Source organism: Papio anubis, chromosome 13 (genome assembly GCF_008728515.1).
Source record: "Papio anubis isolate 15944 chromosome 13, Panubis1.0, whole genome shotgun sequence".
Classification (NCBI taxonomy): Eukaryota; Metazoa; Chordata; class Mammalia; order Primates; family Cercopithecidae; genus Papio; species Papio anubis.
This window is the reverse complement of record NC_044988.1, coordinates 70,625,066-70,647,520: the sequence shown is the minus strand read 5'-3', so window position 1 is coordinate 70,647,520 and position 22,455 is coordinate 70,625,066. Positions and strand designations below refer to the sequence as shown.

At 38.2% G+C, this 22,455-nt stretch overlaps 2 protein-coding genes across 12 annotated transcripts; one reads left to right on the top strand and one right to left on the bottom strand.

Moving 5' to 3' along the window:
- Nucleotides 1-731: 731 nt before the first annotated feature.
- On the bottom strand, nt 732-12,588 carry ZNF189 (zinc finger protein 189). 9 transcript variants are annotated; one of them, XM_021927315.2, is made up of 5 exons: nt 12,202-12,568; nt 11,861-11,996; nt 11,381-11,465; nt 6,092-6,191; nt 732-3,460 (listed from the first exon to the last, which is right to left on the bottom strand). In XM_021927315.2, exon 5 carries the CDS (start codon nt 3,333-3,335, stop codon nt 1,740-1,742), a length of 1,596 nt encoding a protein of 531 aa, XP_021783007.1. In that variant the 5' UTR covers nt 3,336-3,460; nt 6,092-6,191; nt 11,381-11,465; nt 11,861-11,996; nt 12,202-12,568; the 3' UTR covers nt 732-1,739. The 9 variants fall into 9 exon arrangements, with proteins under 9 accessions (XP_021783007.1, XP_009186665.2, XP_003911483.2 ...); XM_009188401.3 differs by lacking the exon at nt 6,092-6,191 and having other exon boundaries at nt 11,381-11,507; XM_003911434.5 differs by lacking the exon at nt 6,092-6,191.
- Nucleotides 12,589-12,594: 6 nt separating this feature from the next.
- MRPL50 (mitochondrial ribosomal protein L50) lies at nt 12,595-21,874 on the top strand. 3 transcript variants are annotated; one of them, XR_002517491.2, is made up of 3 exons: nt 12,595-12,892; nt 13,310-13,553; nt 18,893-19,004. XR_002517491.2 is itself a non-coding variant. In XM_009188405.3 (2 exons), exons 1-2 carry the CDS (start codon nt 12,801-12,803, stop codon nt 19,275-19,277), a joined length of 477 nt encoding a protein of 158 aa, XP_009186669.1. In that variant the 5' UTR covers nt 12,701-12,800; the 3' UTR covers nt 19,278-19,788. The 3 variants fall into 3 exon arrangements, 1 of the variants encoding a protein (XP_009186669.1); XR_001895711.3 differs by lacking the exon at nt 13,310-13,553 and adding an exon at nt 20,258-21,874 and having other exon boundaries at nt 12,701-12,892; nt 18,893-19,503; XM_009188405.3 differs by lacking the exon at nt 13,310-13,553 and having other exon boundaries at nt 12,701-12,892; nt 18,893-19,788.
- The last annotated feature ends 581 nt before the right edge of the window (nt 21,875-22,455 follow it).

Genomic DNA, 22,455 nt, shown 5'->3' with positions numbered 1-22,455 from the left:
ACCTCATATAAACATGGGTCAAGCTACTATGAGGTCAACAGCAGCCAGTGCTTCTGCTATGGAAGATAACCATACAAGAAACTGATGTGACTTCAAGAATAAGCAAAGTATTGTGTTTCAGTGTACATGCAGTGAAAACATACATGATAGATTTTTAAAATACTGAGAACAGGTCTAAGAACCTCATTAGTTGAGATCCTGATCTGGGAACTGGTGTAAAATAAGTACAACTGGGAAGATCCAGGGCAGGATAATTTTATGGATGAGTCAGGTGCAGTATGTTGTTTTTTGTACTTTTCCTTGTACTACAAATTGTTTTTAAATGTCAGCTGTATAGTAACTATGAGTACCTAATTTGAATAAGGGAGTGCACAAAGATATCTATCTTTCTATACATGTATCATAATTTCCACACTCACATGCAGGTACACACATAAAGAGATAGGAAGATGAAAGTCTGGAGGTAATTTTTAGAATGACTAAGGTATAGGACAAAGGGAGGGGTCATTTGCTCAAACTACTAGGAAGCTGGAATTACAGAATTCTGGTAATTTGGAATTCTATACTCAGAAACTAAAGAACCTGGGCTTAATTGAGCTACTCCAGAAAAGGTTAACTAGTCACACACAGAACGAATGAGAGCAATTTCCTTCCTATCTTTGATTCTAATTTTAAAAATACAGTAATACTTTTCACAGAATTGGTTTTACACTCAAGTAACAACTCTTACACAAAGCAAAAAACAAAACAGGTTTTAATGGTTAAAACAGATGAAGTAATAGTTTTATAATAACCATTAACTAAGGGAAGCCCTAGAACAAGAAATAAGGATTTTTAATTGCATGCAAAACCTAGTTACCATAAAAACCAATGCAATACCAAAATATCTCAGCTTCCTAGCATAGACTCCAGGTCTTTTCATTTCCAATTCTTGGCAATCAAAATATGTACACTTTTATATGCACCTGGTTGTGGAGGAATAAGCTCATTCACATAGGACTACAAATATCTTTCACAGGTAGGAGGGCACAGAAGAACAGTATTTTCCTCCACTTTGTTGGGTCCATCTTGAGAAACAAAAAAGGCACTCCCAAAGGTTCCTTGGTAACACCTTTGTTAGGTTTCTTAATTACTAACATAATCTTTACATGTAAGGTTAATGGTCCACTCATCTCATAGATCTGGGAACCATCAGGCATTGGAACTGCCTTTAACTCACATGCCAAACATCTGGCTTACTTAAACAAGGACAAAAACTGTATATTGATTTCAAAAACATTTGGGCTTTGTTTCCTTGACAACTTATATGTGCTTAATCACTGGACTTTGGCATGCAGAGCCAAACATATCATGGAACTGAAAGAACCACAATATGAGATGGTGACAGAAGACTCTTTGAATCATTCTTCTCAGTTTTCCAATATCAGCTGCTTCAGCTCCCTTATAGCAATCCTACTTTGTCCCTCAGAGCACCCATGCTCTGAACCTAGGTTTAATCTCTCTGCTGAAAGATTTATTAAAGATACTTAGATAAATTACTAAGTCTTTATGATCATCAAACAAAGAGTAAGGGAAGTCAGATGCTCATGGGCAGTTGTCCACTATTCACAGAATCTTTAGAAACCATTTGTCTGAGGCCAAGGAGAATTTGCTTTATCACCAAATTTGACCCACGTTGAGCCATACTAAAACTGCACTTGGGTAACTAGATCAAATTGAGCTTATGTATCGCTCTACATTTATTGCATCCATGCTGTGTGCAATTTCTGATGCTGAATAAGAGAAATGCGGCAATTAAAGGCTTCACCACAAGCATCACATTCATGGGTTTCTTGGGTTTTCACCTCTGCATGCATCTTCTGATGGTTGACAAGACTGCGCTGTTGACTGAAACTTTTGTCGCACTTCTCACACTTATAAGGTTTCTCTCCTGTGTGTATTCTCTGATGCTGAATAAGACCTGAGTTCCGGCTAAAGGCCTTTCCACATTCATCACATTTATGGGGTTTATTACCTGTGTGAACACCCTGATGTCGAATAAGATTACAAAGTTGACTAAAGCTTTTTCCACACTGTCTGCACAGATAGGGTCTCTCACCAGTGTGGATTCTCTGATGTTCAATAAGAAATGAGCTCCGGCTGAAGCTTTTCCCACAGACAGTACATAGATAGGGCTTTTCACCAGTGTGGATTCTTTGATGTTGTACAAGATGAGCACTAACACTAAAAGTTTTCCCACATTCATCACATTTATAAGATTTCTCCTTAGGGTAGACTTCCTGCTGTATAACAAGACTGCAATTTGGATCAAAACTTTCCTTAGTTTCATTGTATGGATAAGTCTTCTCCCTGGTGTGAATTCTCTGATGCTGAATAAGACCTGAGCTTCTACTAAAGGCTTTCCCACATTCCTCACATTTATGGGGCTTGTCTCCTGTGTGGATTCTCTGATGACGAGTAAGGTTGCAAAGTTGACTGAAACTTTTCCCACACTCTTTGCATTGATAAGGTCTTTCACCAGTATGGATCCTCTGATGTTCAATAAGGAATGAGCTCCGACTGAAACTTTTTCCACACTCAATACAAAGAAAAGGCTTCTCGCCAGTGTGAATTTTTTGGTGTTGTATAAGGTATGTGCTTAATCGAAAGGCTTTCCCACATTCACCACATTTATGGGGTCTTTCCCCAGTGTGAATTCTTTGATGCTCAACAAGCAATGAATTTCGACTAAAGCTTTTCTTACATTTGGTACAGTGATAAGGTTTCTCACCAGTGTGAGTTCTTTGATGCTCAATAAGGTGTGATTTCCAACTGAAGGCTTTCCCACAGTCACTACATTTATGGGGTTTCTCACCTGTATGAATCCTTTGATGTTTAACAAGGCTCCTTCTCTGGCTGAAGCTCTGTTTACACTGATTACACTGATAGGGTCTTTCTCCAGTGTGGATTCTCTGATGTCTAATAAGGGTTGAGCTCACACTAAAGGTTTTTCCACAGTAATTACACTCATAGGGCCTTTCCCCAGTGTGAATTCTCTGATGTTCAATAACAAATGAACTGCGGCTAAAACTTTTCCCACATTCATTGCACTGAAAAGGTTTCTCACCAGTATGGACCCTTTGATGTTGAATAAAATGGGCCTTGCGGACAAAACCCTTTCCACATTCTTCACATTTATGGCATTTCTCTTCTGAGTTTGGTCTTTTACGGATAATATTAGTGTTTTCTCTGAACATTCTCTGTTCCGGGGTCAAAGATTCCCTTGGTATTTCCCATAAGAAGATTCCTCTTTGTTTATCTAACCTACCAACAAGTTCAAAGGTTTCTCTACTCATAGGATCCTGGTCAATTTCACTTTTAATTCTTGTAACTATTACACCCTGTGGTTCCACTTCTTCCTCAATTTCTTCAATTTCTTGTTTTATGGTTGGCTCCTCATCCTTATCTCTGTTCAAAACATCTGGAATAATAAACAGGAAATACAAAGATCAATCAAGGTCTTTGAAGCAAGGAGAAACAAAGTAAAACGGGCAAACAAAGAAACAAATCAAGTCAAGGTGGGATTAATCAGTCTATCAAAGAAAACAGGGTAGGATGAAAAAAAATCCCCACTAAGTTCAGGAAAATTTAGGATGAAAAAACATTATTGGAGTATGATCAGACCAAATAATTAACAGAAAGGACCAGATGCTAATGGCCAGGCATAGTGGCTCATGCCTGTAATCCTAGCATTTTGGGGGAGTGAGGGGGGAGGATCACTTGAGCTCAGGAGTTTGAGACCAGCCTGGGCAACAGTGAGACTTCATTTCTACCAAAAAAGAAAAAAATTTTTTTTAAGTAGCCAGGCATGGTGGCACACACCTGTAGTCCCAGCTACTCAGGTAGCTGAGGTGAGAGGATTGATCACTTAAGCCCAACAGGTTGAGGCTGCAGCAAGCCATGTTTGCATCACTGCACACCAGCCTAAGCAATACAGTGAGACCTAATCTCAAAAAAATAAAAATAAAAATAAAAAAAGATGTTAAGAAGAATAAAAGACAAAGATCCAGGGGAAACCATAATTCATTTATTAACAAGCATTTACTCACTGCCCATCAAAAGCACTCCAGAAACACTGTAATCAGCCAGGATTCAGAGATAAGACATGAAGCCCCCCCCGCCCCCATCAAATGGAATGGATGTTAAGTAAAAAATGGGGAAAGAAAATAATATGATAAAGAAAATATTAAGTAAAAGCAGTTCCTGTATAAAGAGACAAAATGGCTTTTAAAAACAATAATAAAGGGTTAGGTGACAGAGAGTCTATGATATTGGGATGCAGAATAAAATAAGTATTAAGAAACATGGTCAGAGTTCGTGGGAGTAACAACCAAAAAGGGCAGTCTGTGGTAGCTTATGACTTCACCAACCACAAATCATACCGCAAGTACAAGTGATTCTAAACTCTCTAACAATGTAAGACCCGAGGTTCACCATCTTGTTCCAACTGAGAGGCTGCATGACATCTGAGAAATGAAAATCTTGGATGTGTTGAAGAAAAGACAGCACAGTGGTCTATCATATAACAGAGTGGTATATAGTACATTTAGGCCTGCTTCTGACATCTTCCTGATTTTCCATCTCTTGCTGGAATAGATATTAGATAATTCCACCAGAAGATTCAATAATGACCAAATTTATATTTGGCCCTAAACAAGCTCCTTTTTCATACATCCTCTTTTCTCTCAATTTTTTTGTGGAGTCATCTTTGAATTGTCCATTTGCTTACTTCAAACTAGTCATTATTTTATTCTAAAATAACCTTCTCCTATCCCTCTAAGAAACTACTAGAAATTTTATTTCTTCTAAGGCTACTTATAGTGTCCCCTCTCAAATTTGTTTTCGGTGGGCTGTATTTTCTTTCACATAATGAAAAAACATGAAAGAACTCCCTAAACTTTCTGTCCTCTACCTATAAAATTATCTGCCAATGGTACGTAAAGATACATCTGATTCTTATGTAAAGCTAATCCATCCACCCCTTATCAATTCCACTCACCTCTGGGCATTTGCTTAATTATCCTCTGCCTTTCCTCTTTCTTCAATATACACTCTCTGTTGACACTTTCCTACCATTACATAAATACGTCCAATTTTATCTTGAACCTGAAATCCTTCTCTTTATGAAAGCCAAGCATTGAAACAAAATCTTAACACCGAGGTTTTCTATTTCTTATGTTTTCCATGCCCAACCTCTTCCTATTTAACCTATTCTGCAACCTATGGCAAAATCTGGTTTCTGTTTCCAGTATCTAGAGAAACTTCCCATTAGATTACCAATGACTCAAATTTTTTTTTAAAAAATGGGCATTTTTTTTTTTTTTTGACAGAGTTTTGCTCTTGTTGCCCAGGCTGGAGTGCAATGGAGCGATCTTGGCTCAACAACCTCCAACTTCCGGGTTCAAGCGATTCTCCTGCCTCAGCCTCCTAAGTAGCTGGGATTACAGGCACCTGCCACAATGTCTGGCTAATTTTTTTTGCATTTTTAGTAGAGATGGCGTTTCACCATGTTGGCCAAGCTGGTCTCGAACTCTGACTTCAGGTGATCCACCCACCTCGGCTTCCCAAAGTGCTCGGATTACAGGAGTGAGCCACCATGCCCGGCCTAAAACGGGCATTTTTCAGTTCTTATGTTATCCAGCAGCACCTAACACTGTTGACCACCCCAATTTCTTGACATTATCTGTTTTTGGTTTTTAAGCTATTACATTCTTTTATTTCATTCCCTACTTCTTTGGCCTTTTCTGATAAATTTCCCTTATTTATTTCTTTTCCTTTGTCAACTGATTTTTGTTATTGTTACCCACATTTACATCCTTACTTGTTCTGTATATACACCCTCCAGACATCTCCAGTTAAATGCCGCACAAAGGGCTCACAATTAACATGGTCATCATCATCTGCTCTAATGCCTTTCCCCACCTTTAATTATCTCCTGAAAGGCACCATCATCCATTATCCTACAGTTTCAAAGCAGGAATCATCCTGTATTTCTCCCTTCTTCTTATTGTTAATCAATCATCCAAATCCTGGATTTATCTTTAGCACTTACCTTTTAACCCTCACAATCATGTAGCTGCCTTACAATCTTTGGCTCCAGTCTTCAGACTACCAACACATTATATCCGCCTTACTGATCTGAGAAGAGATCTCTATAAAACAGAATTCTACCATGTCATCACCTGTAGATTTAGCAGCTCCCCATCACCGTTAGGATTGAATCAAGCTCTTTGCTATGATACAACTCTTCATGACACAGTCTCTGAGCCTTAAGTCATGTTCCTACCTACTTTATCATACTTTATATAGGCAAATTGTTTGTGTTACACTCTTTCATGTCTTATCTTTACATATCTCATTTACTAAATGTCCCTCAACACTGTTTACCTGGCAAACTTTTGGTTTCACTTTAAGATTCAAAGCAATCTTTAAGTTTAAAGCAACAGTTCCTCTACAAAGCCTTTACTAAGTCCACTAGACAGATCTAGGTGTTCTATTTTTTTATTACCAGCCCTCGTCCATAACTCTATTATTGCTATGATTACACTGCATTTTTTTAACTGTTTATTATTTGTCTCTTCCACTGGATTGTAAATTCTTTGTGAGAAGGCAGTCTCTTCAGAATATTTGTTCAGTTATATTAGCTGGATTAGTGGATACTGTTCTGTCAATTTCATTCAAATGAGTAAGACAAAATTATCATTACTTGAAGATGATATGAATGTATACCTAAAATTCCTGAAATAGGCAAATGAAAATATAATCATAATAAGATTAAAAAGCTTGTTCTTAGTACAAAAAACGTTAGTAAATATTATACAGAAATGATAAACTCTTCACAATAGTAACAAAAAAAATAAAACCTAGGAATAAACATAAGAAATGTGTAAGATCCATAAAAATATTCCATACAATTTTTCTGAAAGACAAAAGGATACAGTTAAACAGAGTTAACCACATGGGTAAAGAGATTCAATATTATAAGGATCTCAATTCCTTTCAATCTATGAAACTAATCACATTCCAATCAAAAATCATTTATGAACCAATAAAAAAGTCAATACTTCTAAAGTTTAGAAGAAGGCAGACTAGTGAAGTACATCCTGAAAAAGATTATTAAAGAATGACTTATATTACCAGACATAAAATATAATATATTGTTAAAGCAAATAAAACAATGACATTGGCATAAAAATAAATAGGTCAACAGGATAGGCAGGTGAAGAAAACAAGTGTAAGGCTCCACACAGAGCAGCCTTGAAATGACTCTCCATTAGATCTGGGCTTGGTAATGCTTATGCAGTATCTTCCCATCCTGTGCTCATAGCCAATTTTTCTACATAGATAGTTGACTCAAAGTGGGTTTCACCAAAGAACCTGGAATTGAAACTGAAGTCACTAGTTATTCTGAAGGTAGCTAGAACTGTAACCTATCAAACCAGAAGCCAAAAGGACAGAAGTATGTGAACATACGAGAAAAGATTAAATTGTCAAGGAGAAAAAAAGAGATAAGACAGTGTTATAGACTGAATGTTTGTGTTCTCACCAAATTCATATGGTGAACCCCTAATCCACAATGTGATGGTATTTGGAGGTGGGGCCTTTGGGAAGTAATTAAATTTAGATGAGCTCATGATGGTGGGGCCCCCATGATGGGATTAGTGTTCTTATAAAAAGAGGAACAAAGACCAGAATGTTTGCGCGCGCTCTCTCTCTCCCCTCTTCTGCCATGTGAAGACACAGTAAGAAGGTGGCAATCTGCAAGTCACTGCGGAAAGAGTCATTAAAACTGAAGATGTCAAAGATCTGAGAAATTAAGCTATCAACCGTATCACTGATGTAGCTATTGAAGGTTTTTTTTTTTTCTTTTTAATAAGCTTGAACAAGAAAAGTATGAATGAAAAGCCAAAACTATAAAGCTAGATGAGAGTTGCATTATGAAAAGCAGTTAAGATGAAGTAGAAGCATTGCAACAGTAGAGTAATAGTGACCTCTTATCAAGGGAGCTCTCACCAAGGAGCTGGAGATAGGGTCTATTGAGGAGGATGAAAAGACTGTGGGAGGATAAATGATGAATGACGGAAAGCTGTATTTAAGCTGCAATAAAGAGGACAGCCTACAAGTACAAGATCATCTATGGGCACACTGTCACACCTTGTCCATATGGTATTTACATATGGGCACTTATTTGGTTCTATCAACCAGAATACCGTATGTATGGATAATCTGGCAGTGACTGAGAGACAACATGGCATATTAAAACACACACACACACACACACCAACAGCTGATATGGCTGAAGACTAAAGTAGTGTGCAGGAAAAAACAGGCGAGGCAAGAAAGATAGGCAGAGGCTATACTTGGAAGGTCCTATATGATAAGAAATTAAGATTTTTATCCTTTAAGCTATCAGGAACCATCAGAAGTTTTACACAGTTAACTAATACAAAATCACTTTGGTGGCAGTAGAGAGAATATATTTTTAAAAAGGAGACTAGTGGCAAGGGGGTAGTTTAGGGGTTAATGCAATAATCCAGTTAAGAGATACTAAGTCTGAAATGAACTGTACCTAGTCATACAAATATTTAAGAAGCATATAATATAGGCCTGGCTCTGTGCTAAGTGCTGGAGAAATCAAATGAAACAGGTATATTTACCATCCTCACGGTAATCAGTGAGGTTAGAAAAGTAACACATATAGAATGATTGTAGTATAGTATAATAAATTCAATAGCAGGAGTATATACAAGGTAAAACAATGAAAGGAGTGCTTAACTCTGGAGAGAAGGCCCTTGATTTTAATGGATTGAAACTTGCCAGGTTTGAGTTACTCATGTGGTCTTCAAAAGATGACTAGGAATTTGAAACTCAACAGAGAAGACGATGACAACAATATAAGTCAATATTTATATTGTTCTTACTACATGTTAGTGTGTTAAGTGTTTTACATATATTAATTTAGTTAATGCTGACAGTAACCCTATGAGGTAGGTGCTATTATTATTTCCATTTTATAAAAAAATAAACTGAGGCAAAGAGAGGTTAAATCACTATAGTCACCAGGCTAAGTAAGTGGTGGAACCAGGATTTAAACCTAGGCAGTTAGGCTCCACATTACTTTTCTTAGGTGGAAATAAAGATTTGAGCCAGGCACAGTGGCTCATGCCTATAATCCCAGCACTTTGGGAGGCCAAGGTGGGTGGATCACCTGAGATCGGGAGCTTGAGACCAGCCTGGCCAATACAGTGAAACCCCTTCTCTACTAAAAATACAAAAATTAGCTGGGTGTGGTGGTACACACCTGTTTATCTCAGCTACTCAGGAGGCTGAGGCAGGAGAATCTCTTGAATCCAAGAAGTGGAGGCTGCAATGAGCTGAGGTCGCACCACTACACTACAGCCTGGACAACAGAATGAGGCTACGTCCTAAAAAAAAATTGGGACTTATCTTCACAGAGTGGTAGCTGATGACCTGAGTGTAGGTAAGGTCCCCCAGGGAAAGAGTACAGACTGAGGGGAAGTCTGAGAATGCAAGCCAATGGAGGGAAACAATAAAGACTCTCACATGTTCATGGAGAGGTCGAATAAAATAAGGTCCCAAAAGGGTCTACTGCATTTGACAATGATGTTGTTACAGATCACTGTTAAACAATTTAAAGGGAGTATTAGAGGCAACACAAAGGGGCTCAAACACAAGGGGAGGTAAAGAAGTACAGAACACACATTAACTACTCTTACAAAATCCTGACTGTGAAGAGAACAAGCAGTAAATTATAGGCAGCAGCAAGAGGGAGAGTCTGGCTCATAGGAGGGATTTTTTCTTTTTTCCTCTCTTTTCTCCTATTGGAAGAGTTATGAACATACCAATCATCAGAATAAGGGAGAATAAATAGAGACTGAAACTATAAGGGAACAAAGAATGACTTATTAGTTTCTGGAAAGGTGAGAAGATGAGAGCAGCTTTAAGTGTGCAGATAAGAGGCAGAGAAGTTGAGAGTTCGTGCTTATTGGCCCCTATTTTCTCTGAGAAACAGGTGAGCTTCACTACTGAATGATGGATAAGCTTTTGGAATAGTCACTAAAAAGAACAGGGCAGTGAGCATATCAAGGACAAAAAATATTGCTAAGATATAAAAACCCCAGTGGAGACTAGAAGAAAAAGGCCATACTTATATACAGGACATCAATCTTTTTGGTTAGAGAATTTCTCCTGCTATGTTTAGCAATTCAGGTAGGAAAAAGGGAAAGGTGCATTTTATAACAAACACAGGATTTGAAGTTTGCAGAATGGGTAGAGAATAATGACAGGCTGGCAGGTGAGCTTGCTGGTCATTAGATGGGGAGACAAGCCCAGAGAGGATGGACACCTTGGTGAAAAAACAGATACATCAAGGGACAGGAAACATCGTTAATAATGAGTGGGTTTAGGTGGAAAGGAGTAGTAAAGATAAGAGAAGTTGTAGTATGCTCCATAAGGGGAGAAAGCCTCTCTGTTTTGGTTACCCTTGTCTAGTTAGTCAATAAACTTCCATTGCCGAATAACTGGTCAGAGAATAGGGTATTGGGATTTACGATTTGCCTGTTATGACAAAATTGCTATGATCAATGATGTAAGGTGCTGAGTGAAAATGAAAAGCAGGGTCCCTGAAGTAAGACCCACTGAGGCTGAAGTATTAACTAGGTCATCCATGGCATGAGTTAAAATAGATATGAAACATGTGACAAAGTTATGTGTGAAGGACCAAACAAAAAGTTGACAGATAGTGAAAAGGAATTGAGTGGAAAAAGCAAGACTGCTGAGACCTCAAAGAGGGAGAGATTTTGTTTGAAGGTGGAAAACTAATGCTTTGGGGACAGCATTTAAAAGCTGAGTGAACAATAACTTCCCCCTTCCAACGCTGACACAAAGGATGGGGAAGGAGGCGGATGTGGGAGAATAAGCGGCCCCCACTTGAAAAACTGCCAGAGAAACGTTGTCCTTGGGAAAGTGCCAGCTTTCAGTTAAGGCCAGGAGGTAAGGAACATTATGTGAAGACGAACAGGGGCTCCAGAAGGCAGAGTGAAAAGGGGTGGGAGGAAAGCTGTGGGAGGATGAGCCAGGACGGAAAGTACAGAACAATATGGGAATGAGATTACGAAGACAGGATGCCCGAAAGGCTTGCAGTTTGGTCACTTCAAGGAAGCTAGGGATGAGAGGTATGGAAACAATTAATGGCTAAAAGGTCTGAATCAGAACTTTGGAACTAAGCAGTTTTCGTACTGGTTTCTGTCCAAATATTCTGTTAGTCTGATTTCTCTCTACTTTCTTAGATATTTTAATTAGAGAAACAGCAGATTCTTACCCAGTGAGACCAGGTTTCCATAATTCTCCATCATGACATCTTTATACAGGCTTCTCTGAGCTGGGTCCAGATAATCCCACTCCTCCTGGGTAAAAAACACAGCCACATCCTCAAATGTCAGCAACCCCTGAAATAGTATGATTTCTGTAGTCAGTTCCTGTTGTCTCAAGGACAATTCTACCACTAAAAGTGGCAGAGGCAATCACTTATCGGGGCCAAATAGGCTAGGAGGAACATGATAACTGAAAGTTTCATATGTTGCCCAATTCTGGGAACGAACTGTAACTGACAGACATCTCAGACTAGAAAGGATCTATGGATAAGGCTTTTCTGATGTATTATGCCCTAACAGTTTAATTTTAGTAAACTGCCCCAAGGCCTCTCCAAGCTTCCCTCACCTCACTGCCTACTTCAATTTTCCATTTGCACTGGCTTGTGACTCTATTCAATTCAATTCCTTGAGGTTCTCTAAGCGTGTACCTTGGGGTCCAGGCACTGTGCCAGGAACAGAAGACACAAGGGAAGGTCAAAAATGGTGCTTCACCTGAAGAACTCACAAATGAGAGAGCTAGTCTGGAGCATTATTTATTTTCTCTGGCCGATTTATCAAGTCTCTCTAGAAAAAGAAAAAAAAAAAGGGGGAGCCAGTGGGCAGTTTGTTCGCGAACCGCAACCCAGAGCACTAGTGGGGAGTTTCTTGCAAGGCGCTGGCCCTAAAGAGGCGGTCAGGAGGTGGGTGGGGGGCCCGGGGAGAAAGCAGTGGTGCGGCCTAGCTGGGGTAGTGGCGAGACAACCGGGATCCCCGAGGGGTGCTTACTTACCTTTGACTCCGGCGGGGGGCTCGGGGAAGCCATCTCCCAGGTAGAGAATAGGGGCAGGAATTGGGGGCGGCCTCACGGAAAGGAGCCTCTGGTGAGGCCTACCCGGCTGCTGGAAATTAGGCTCGACGAAGACAAGGATCCCTGGCTGGGTCTGACCAGTGCCTGCCTCGGCCCCCAGGCGGTCACGACCCCAACAGCGTATCAGACCGCGATCCCTGGCTGTCCCCCAACCCCGAACCCCAACCCCTACTCCTGCCTGGTTACGCAGCCTTTCAGGCCTTGCTAGAGCCTCCTCCCCGCTGCCAGTTCCTCCTCCTTTCACCCAACTAGCGCTATGACCGCCCGCCCCCGGACCAGAAGGCGTCACCCAGATCGTTCCCGGGGCCCCCCTCAACTACATCTCCCGTCATGCTCGGAAAGAGCGCCGCGGTCCAGGCGCCGCCAGCAACAGCTACCGGACTACATTTCCCAGCGTACACAGCGGGAGGGAGCCTACAGGAAAACGAAAGCTCTTGCCACTGGGATTATATCCGATTGGCTGATCTGGGCACGTCACTGCTGGCTGAGGGCTGCGCTCAGGCCCGTGGATCTCATCGAAGATGGCGGCGCGATATCTGTCCGGTATTACGAGGCGAGTCTTCCTGTGGACAGTCTCAGGGACACCACGTAGAGAATTTTGGTCTCGATTCAGGTAAAACTGAAGGGTGGACGGTGGGTCACGTTCAAGGAAAGTTAAGGAGGATGAGGGACGAATTCAAAAGAGGGTGTTAACGCTATCATGGTCCCGCGCCTGATCAGAGCAAGAACAAGGAGGTACGGTTAGGGTCCCGAGTTGAGAAGCACTCATTGAGTGGTGGGACCCAGTCTCTTCCCCTCTGGGCCTTAGTTTTCTCATCTTATAACGGAAATACCACCCCCTTTCCCTTTCACTTCACTCATTCATTTATTGAGCAAATAGAATTAACCTCGTGTGCGAGACACTGAGTGTGTTGCCTGAAAGCACATGAAAGCGCTTAGTAAACTAAACTCATTTGCCGGCTGTGTTTCTTCACAAGCAAGGTTCAGTAATGAAGTACCGCCTCCTCATTTTGTTTGTTCATTCATTCAGTAATTCAACAGATTTCTCAGGACCAGCATTACTCTAAGCGCCTAGGATACAGCAGGAAAAACAAAATTCCTTCTCATCCTCGAGGTACTCCAACATATGAGGAAACAGGCCCACAGGAGGGAAGTGATTTTCCCAAAGTCACAAAGCAAGTTAATTGCAAAGCTGGATGTAGAACATAGGTCTCCTAACTCCCCATCTACTGCTTTTTCCGCTGCACGGCTGCACCGTGTGTAATTGTTTGAAGGTAAATCTAATTTGACTTAGTGTTTAGGAAATCAAAACGTATGGTATTGACCCTAAGGAACAATGTATGCCCTCTTAGGTTTCAAACAAAAACTACTACAATTAGAAAATATTTTTTTCATCAGTTCATATATTAGCTTTCCCTCTTCTTTGGTTAATATTTGTTATTATCTCTAAAATATCTTCCAAGTTTGTTTTATTCATTCACTCGACAAATATGTTTTAGATTGTTTACTATAGCCAGGCTATATCTTAAGTGTTACAAGAATACAGTGGTTACTAAAACAGACCAAATTTTTGTTCTCTTTGGGCCAATGTTCTAATGGAGGAAGAAATGAACAAATGTGTAATGTAATTTCAGGAAGTGGTAAATTATGAAGAAAACTAGAGGAAATAAGAGATTACTGAGAATGATGATTATATTTTCTTTACTATTTTAAAAAATTTATATATTTAAGGCATACAACTTGATGTTGATTATTAGTCAAGCTAATTATCATATTCATCTCTTTACATACTTTTTTGTTTTGTTTTGTTTTGTTTTAGAGAAAGGAGTTCTCACTGTGTTGCCCAGGCTGGTCTTGAACTCCTGGGCTTAATCTTCCCGCCTCAGCCTCCCAAATTGCTGGGATTACAGGGGTGAACCACCATGCCTGGCCAGTTAGAATTTTTGTGTGTGTGGTGAAAACACTTTAAAGAGTTTTCTCTCAGAAGATTTCAAGTATACAGTACAGTATTATTAATGGTCATCACCATGGTGTACGTTAGATCTCTGGAACATACTCTTTGTACGTAATTTAAATTTTATCTTGTGAATAATGCTGTAATAAACATGGAGTGCAGATATCTCTGTCAGACTGATTAACTTTCTTTTGGACGTATACCAAGCAGTGGGATTGCTGGATCATATGGTAATTCTGTTTTTCGTTTTTTGGGGAAATTTCCATACTTTTCTCCATAGCAGTTGTGCTAATTTACATTACCACCAATAGTATACTAGTATTCCACTTTCTCCATATCCTTGCCAGCATTTGTTATTTTTTGTCTTTTAAATAATAGTCATTTTAACTGAGGTGAGATGATACCTCATTGTGGTTTTGAGTTGCATTTCCCTGATGATTAGAGATCTTTTTTTTATATACCTGTTGGTCTTTTGTATATCTTCTTTGAGAAATACGTATTCAGATCTTTTGCTATTTTTAAATCAGTTTTTGTTGTTGTTATTGAGTTGTTTGGGTTCCTTATATATTCTGGTTATTAATCCCTTGTCAGATAGTTTGCCAGTTTTTCTCCTATCCTCTAGGTTGTCTGTTCACTTCGTTTATTGTTGCCTTTGCTATACACAAGCTTTTTAGCTTGATGTAATCCCATTTGTTGATTTTTGTTCTTGTCGCCTGTGCTTTTGAGGTCTTACTCAAAAGGTCATTGCCTAGACCAAAGTCCTGAAGCATCTCCCCAATGTTTTCTTCTGCACAGAAGCTTTTTAGTTTAGTGTAATCCCATTTGTCTACTTTTGTTCTTGTTGCCTGTGCTTTTGCGGTCTTACTCAAGACTTGGTCGTTGCCCAGACCAATGTCCTGAAACATCTCCCCAATGTTTTCTTCTAGTAGTGTTATAGTTTTGTAACTGCCCAGTGGGTTCACTTTGCCTAGACAGAGCTGATGTATCAAGGCAGAGGAATTGCAGTGGAGAAAGTAATTCACACAGAGTCGGCTGTGCAGGACACTGGACTTTTATTATTAGTCAAATCTGTCTCCCTGAAAACTCAGGGATCAGAGGTTTTAAAGATAATTTGGCAGGTGGGGGCCCCGGAAATGGGGAGTGTTGATTGGTTGGGTTGGAAATGAAATCACAGGGGGACTAAGTGAGTTCTTGCCAACTTATATTCCTGGGTGGGATCACAGAACTGGTTGAGCCAGATTACCGGCTTCGGTGGTGTCAGCTAATCCATTGAGTGCAGGGTCTGCAAAATATCTCAAGCACTGACCTTGGATTTTACAATAGCAGTGTTATCCCCAGGAGCAATTTGGGGAGGATCAGACTCTTGCAGCTGGAGTCTGTATGACCCGTAACCGTAATTTCTAATCTTGTAGCTAATTTGTTAGTCCTACAAAAGCAAACTGGTTCCTGGGCAAGAAGAAGGTCTTTTCAGAAAAAGACTATTATCAATTTTGTTTCGGAGTCAAACCATAAACTGAATTCCTTCCCACGGTTAGTTTGGCCTATGTCCAGGAATGAACAAGGACAGCTTAAAGGTTAGAAGCAAGGTGGAGCCAGTTAGGTGCAATTTTTTTTTTCTTAGCATTACTTTGGCTATTCAAGGCATTTTGTGGTTTCATACTAATCTTAGGATTTTTTTTCTATTTCTGTGAAGAACGTCATTGGTATTTTGATAAAGATTACATTGACAGTATATTGCTTTGAGTAGCATAAGCATTTCAACAACATTAATTCTCCCAATCCATGAACATGGAGTATCTCCATTTTTTGTGTGTCCCCTTCAATTTTTTTCATCAGTGTTTTATAGTTTTTATTGTAGAGACCTTTTACTTCTTTGTTGAAGTCTATTCCTAGATTTTTGTGTGTGTGTGTGTGTGGCTATTGTTAATGGAATTGATTTCTTGATTTCTTTTTCAGATTGTTTACTATTGGCATATGGAAATGCTACTGATTTTGTATGTTGATTTTTGTATTCTGAAACTTTACTGAATTTATTATTTCTAACAGCTTTTTGGTGGATATTTAGGTTTTTCTAAATATACATATATCAAGATATATAAGATTATATATCTTACATATGATATGTAAGATCATATATCAAATAAGAACAATTTGACTTCTTTTCAATTTTGATGTACTTTCTTTCTTTCTCTTATCTAATTGCTGTGGCTAGGACTTCAAGTTCTGTTTTGAATACAAGTGATGAAAGTGAGCATCCTTGTCTTGTTCAAGATCTTAGAGGAAAGGCTTTCAGTTTTTTCCCATTCAATGGTGCTAGCTTGTTTTGTGTCCTTGTTTGGTGGGTTTGTCATGCATGACTTTTATTATGTTGAAGTATGTTCCTTCAGTATCCAGTTTATTGACAGTTTTTATCATGAAAGGATGTTGAATTCTATGAAATGCTTTTGCAGCATCTATTGAAATGATCACATGATTCTTGTTCTTGATTCTGTCAATGTGATGTATCGAGTTTGTTGATTTGCATATGTTGAACCATTCTTGCATTCTGGGATGAATGTTGAGGATTTTTGCATCTGTGCTCATCAGGAATATTGACCTGTAGTTTTCCTTTTTTATTTTGTCTTTGTCTGGTTTTGGTATCAGGGTAATGCTGGTCTTGTAGAATGTGTTTTCCTTTTTTATTTTGTCTTTGTCTGGTTTTGGCATCAGGGTAATGCTAGCCTTGTAGAATGTGTTTGGAAGTATTGTCTCCTCTTCAGTGTTTTGGAATAGCTTTGGTAGAATTCTTATTGGTTGGCATTAGTTCTTCTTTAAATGCTTGGTGGAGTTCAGTAGTGAAACCATCAAGTCTTAAGCTTTTCTTTGATGGGAGACTTTTATTACAGCTTCTATCTCATTATTTCTGTTGGGTTTTCTATTTCTTCATGATTCAGTCCTGCTAAGTTGTCTGTGCCTAGGAATTAATCCATCTCTTCTAGGTTTTCCAATCTATTGGTGTATAGTTGCTTGTAATAATCTCTAATTAGCCTTTAAATTTTTGTGATATCAGTGTAATCTCCTTTTTTGCCTCTAATTTTATTTATTTGTGTCTTTTCTCTGTTTTTCTTATTCTAGATAAAGATTTGTTGATTTTAATTTTTCAATAAACCAACTTTTTAATTCATTGATCTTTTTAATTGCTTTTTTTAGTCTATTTCATTTGTTTCTACACTGATCTTATTTCTCTCCTTCTACTAATTTTGGGTTTGGTTTGTCTTTTTCTAATTTAAGGTGCATCTTTAGATTGTTTATTTGAAATTTTTCTTTTTTCATGTAGGTGTTTATTACTATAAGCTTCCCTCTTATTACTGCTTTTGCTGTATCACATAGATTTTGATGTGTTGTGTTTTCATTTTTATTGCTTCAAGACATTTTAAAATTTCCTTCCTAATTTCATCATTGACTCCTTGGTCATTTGGGAGCATGTTATTTTTTATGTAGTTGTATAGTGTCCAGAGTTCTTGTTATTGATGTCTAGTGGTATTTCATTGTTGTTAGAAAAGTCCTTGATATGATTTTGAGTTTTATGAGTTTGTTAAAACTTGTTTTGTGTTCTAAGATACAGTCTACCCTGGAGAATGTACCATGTACTCATGAGAAGACTATGTATTCTGCAGCAGTTGGGTGAAATGTTCTCTAAGTGTCAAGTCCATTTGGTGTAGAATTTAATTCCAGTGTTTCTTCGTTGATTTTGTCTGGATGATCTATTATTGAGAGTGGGTGTTGAAATCCACAACTATTAATGTATTGTAGTCTATCTCTTCCTTTAGATTTATTAATATTTGTGTTATATGTTTAGGTTCTCCAATATTGGTTGCATATATATTTATAATTGTTATATGCGTTTGCTGAATTGACTCTTTATGATTATGTAATGACCTTCTTAATCTCTTTTATAGTTTTTGACTTGAAATTTATTTTATCTGATGTAAGTGTAGCTACTCCTGTTCTTTTTGGTTTCTGTTTGCATGGAATATCTTTTTCCATCTCTTCACTTTCTGTGAAGTAGAATATAAGTAAAATTAAAAGTCAGGTAGGATGTGATGCACTCTGAGAGCAGTATAAAGTGCTGAAGAGATCACATGAAATTACAATTATATTTGATTCTGGAAATTACGTAAAGCCTCTTGGAAGAGAACAATTTTATCCTAAGACTTACAGAATAAGCAAGATTTACATAGGTGAAGATAAAAGACAGACATTTTAAGATATAACTTGAGCCAACACATTGTGTCAGGAAAGTGGGAGTCTGCTTGGGACACAGGATATAGAGTATCACATGGAGTATATGTAGGTAATCAGTGAAAGGTAAGACCAGAAAGGTAGATTGAGGTGGGATCTTGGAGGATGGGGTATCCCAGACAGAATGATTTACCTTACTTCTTCACCTATTCTTAGGAATTCTTACAGTATGTAAAATATATACTTAGTTTTTTTCTGTCTCTCCCAACTCAGTTCAACTATGAACGTTCTAAGGGCAGGGGCCTATCGTATTCTTTACTACTCTCCACGGTCCCCAGCGGTAGTCAGTGTGCCATTGTTGATTTTGATTGGTAGGCAAGATTTAGTCTGGTGTTCGTCAACTTCATTAATAGATTTGTGTGTTTTTGATCATTCCAGAAAAGAGAAAGAGCCAGTGGTTGCTGAGACAGTAGAAGAGAAAAAGGAACCTATCCTAGTGTGTCCACCCTTACGAAGCCAAGCATACACACCACCTGAAGATCTCCAGAGTCGTTTGGAATCTTACGTTAAAGAAGTTTTTGGTTCATCTCTTCCTAGTAATTGGCAAGACATCTCCCTGGAAGATAGTCGTCTAAAGTTCAATCTTTTGGCACATTTAGCTGATGACTTGGGTCATGTAGTCCCTAACTCCAGACTCCACCAGATGTGCAGGGTTAGAGATGTTCTTGATTTCTATAATGTCCCTATTCAAGATAGATCTAAATTTGATGAACTCAGTGCCAGTAATCTGCCTCCAAATTTGAAAATCACTTGGAGTTACTAAGCAATTTGGAAGAGAAACACATCAAAATCATTGTTTTTCCCTGAGCAAGAGGGCTGCTCATTAGACCTTTTGATACTTTACCATGGGAAATACTACCAGAACTGTTCTCTAAACCCACTTTTTCTGTAGAGGAATGTATCATCTTTTTTTTTCTCATATTATGAATGGACAAATAACGGACTTTCTGTTTTCATATTTGCTGAAACCATTTTTTAAATGAAATTAGGTAATTATTAATTTATGAAAAGTTTTGAGAGGGCACTGTCATTAACTTGGGTTTAAGACAGGAGGACATTGCAAGTTCACACCCTTCATAGGCATAAAGTAGTTGCAAGAAAATATTTTCATCCTGTTAGGATTCATATCTAAGATAGAGTTATTATGCATTGCCCATATACAAATAAACTTTTATTAGATAGATACCTATAAAAGAAACATAAAAGTATGTTATGTATTACTGACAGTTCTAGATTAATTTCTTTTAGAATTAAAGTAGATTTGTTAAAGTGTATTGTGTGTTGTAAATTTTTTAAGTGAAATTTTCTGGTATTCTTCCTTGCCATTTCTTTCCAGTAAGTATAACTTTGAAAAAATTAGAATATGTGCCAGCTATTGAGTGCTGTGACTCTTCCTCATAAGAGATGTGCCAGATTCTATGTCTAATTGCATATTCTCTTCAGAGGAGATGATGCTGATTTTAAACCTTTTTTTCTATAACTTAAAAAGTGGTGTTGAGTATAGACTAGAGTGGCAAGTCTTTGTATTTTAATGGACTTAATTTGTGGAAATTACTTAAATAGGTTATCAGATAGTTCTGAATGACAAAGTTGTTAAATTCAGGATTATTGTTTTCAACCTTTAGATATGGCTGGAGAGTAATGAGACAGAAAGAATGTCTTATATTGTTTTGACTGCTGACAATTCCTAAAGAAAAGTGATAGAAAAGTTTTTAACAAAAGAAATTGCATTCTCTTTCCCAGGGTGACTCCTTTGAAGAGGGCAAAATTCAGTTGGGAATATAAATTCTGGAATCTTCATTAAGAAAATTAGTTGACAGTATAGACATTCCCTACAAATATCATCCGCAGGCACTTCATTCAAGAACTTCAGGTGTCAGAATGCCTGGAGCTCTGGAGCTTAGACATTAGAGTTGATCCCTTGATATCCCTTGGAGATTGGTTCCAGGACACCTACTTGGATACCAAAGTCCACAGATGCCCAAGCCCCTTGTATGAAATGATGTAGTATTTGCATATTATGTATGCACATCCTCCCATATACTTTAAATCATCTTTAGATTACTTATAATACTGAATACAATGCAAATAGTATTTACAATTGTGAATACAATGTAAATAGTTATGTAAATACGTAAATTGTGAATACAATGTAGTTATGTAAATATGTAAATTTTAAAGTTATGTAAATATGTAGCTATGTAAATAGCTATATAAATAGTATTTACAATTGTGAATACAATGTAAATAGCTATGTAAATAGTGAATACAATGTAAATAGCTATGTAAATAGTGAATACAATGTAAATAGCTATGTAAATAGTTGTTATGCTCATTATTTAGGGAATAATCAGAAGGAAAAAAGTATACATATTCAGCATATTCAGTACAGATGTAGTCATCTTCTCCTCCACCCTCCCCCGAACATTTTTGATCCACAATTGGTTGAATCCACAGATGGGGAACACACAGATACAGAAGACCTACTGTATGTCCTTCTGCTTCTGCTGTGTAAAAGATTCAGCAAGGAATCATTGAAATTTTATGTACAGGATTTCATTATCTCATTTTCTATACAATTTTTCCTTCTGATCCAGAGACACAGAAAAACAAAGGGCAAGATGGAAATAAGGGATGAGGAGGTCTATATGGAAAAACAGTTACAACTGGAGAGGTAGCTGCAAAAGCAAGCAGCTTCATGTGATTGCTAGGACAGAAGAAATTTCTCCTTTGTAGCCTAAAGCAATATTCTGAAAATGTAATGTGCATATTAATCATTTGGGATCTTTTATTTATTCATTTTTTCATGTGGGGATCTTTTAAAAATGCAAATTCTGATTTGGTAAGTCTGGAGTAGGTCCTGAGCTTCTGCATGCTTCAAAAGCTGATTATGTTTTGAGAACATGGATCTAGGTGCTAGTAATGAGGTGGGAGACAAGTACTGCCACCTGAAACAACAGCCCTGGTAAATTTAGCCAACAAGGAGGGTAAACACATCCCAACAGGGAAGGTAAGCTGCATGTCCATCAGTACCTCTAGAGGGCATCACTGGTTTATAGTTCAATACAGTGAATATGTCAGAATAATGGCCTTTAGTTTTCCTGAAAGATTAAATTAGGCTTGCTGACTTGTTTAATGAGATAATCAAACATATATTGTAATTTTAAAGGGTTTACATTTTTAAAAATTTAATGATTTTTACATTAAAAAGGTATCAGTTAACTAATTTTACGTAGTTGGAACTTCTGTAAGCTTAGTAGGTATGCTTACATAAAGCCTGCTAATAGAGATTCAGACTCAATAGAATGGTTTTACATATGTAATATATGTTTTAAACAGCATAAAATAGACTCCTCCCTCTCTTAACGTGTCATTTTTCTGATTACAAAAGTAGCACATTGTTTTTAGAAAATTTGGGAATAAAAAAGCAAAAACAAGAATGAGAAAACAAACCTATTTTGCTGCTCATAATTACCTAACATTTTGGTATATTTTCAAATGAAAAAAAATTTTTTCCTGTATTTTACAATTACTATGGCAATTAAGTGCTGCCCTTCTACATTAGAAGCATTTCCCATTTTTGAGACGGAGTTCGGTCTTGGCCGCCTCAGGCTGAGTGCAGTGGCCAGATCTCAGCTCACTGCAAGCCCTCCCGGTTCACCATTCTCCTGCCTCCTTAGCCTCCTGAGTAGCTGGGACTACAGGCGCCCACCACCCTAGCCTGCTAGTTTTTGTATTTTTAGCAGAGACGGGGTTTCACCTCTGTTCCTCGCCAGGATGGTCTCTATCTCCTGACCTCATGGATCCACCTTGCCTCGCCTCCTGTGCTGGGATTACAGGCTTGAGCCACTGCGCCCGGCCATTTCCCCATATTTTTAAATAGACAATAACAAATTTGATTAATAGCATATTATTGTGTAATTAGATGTCATGCAATTATT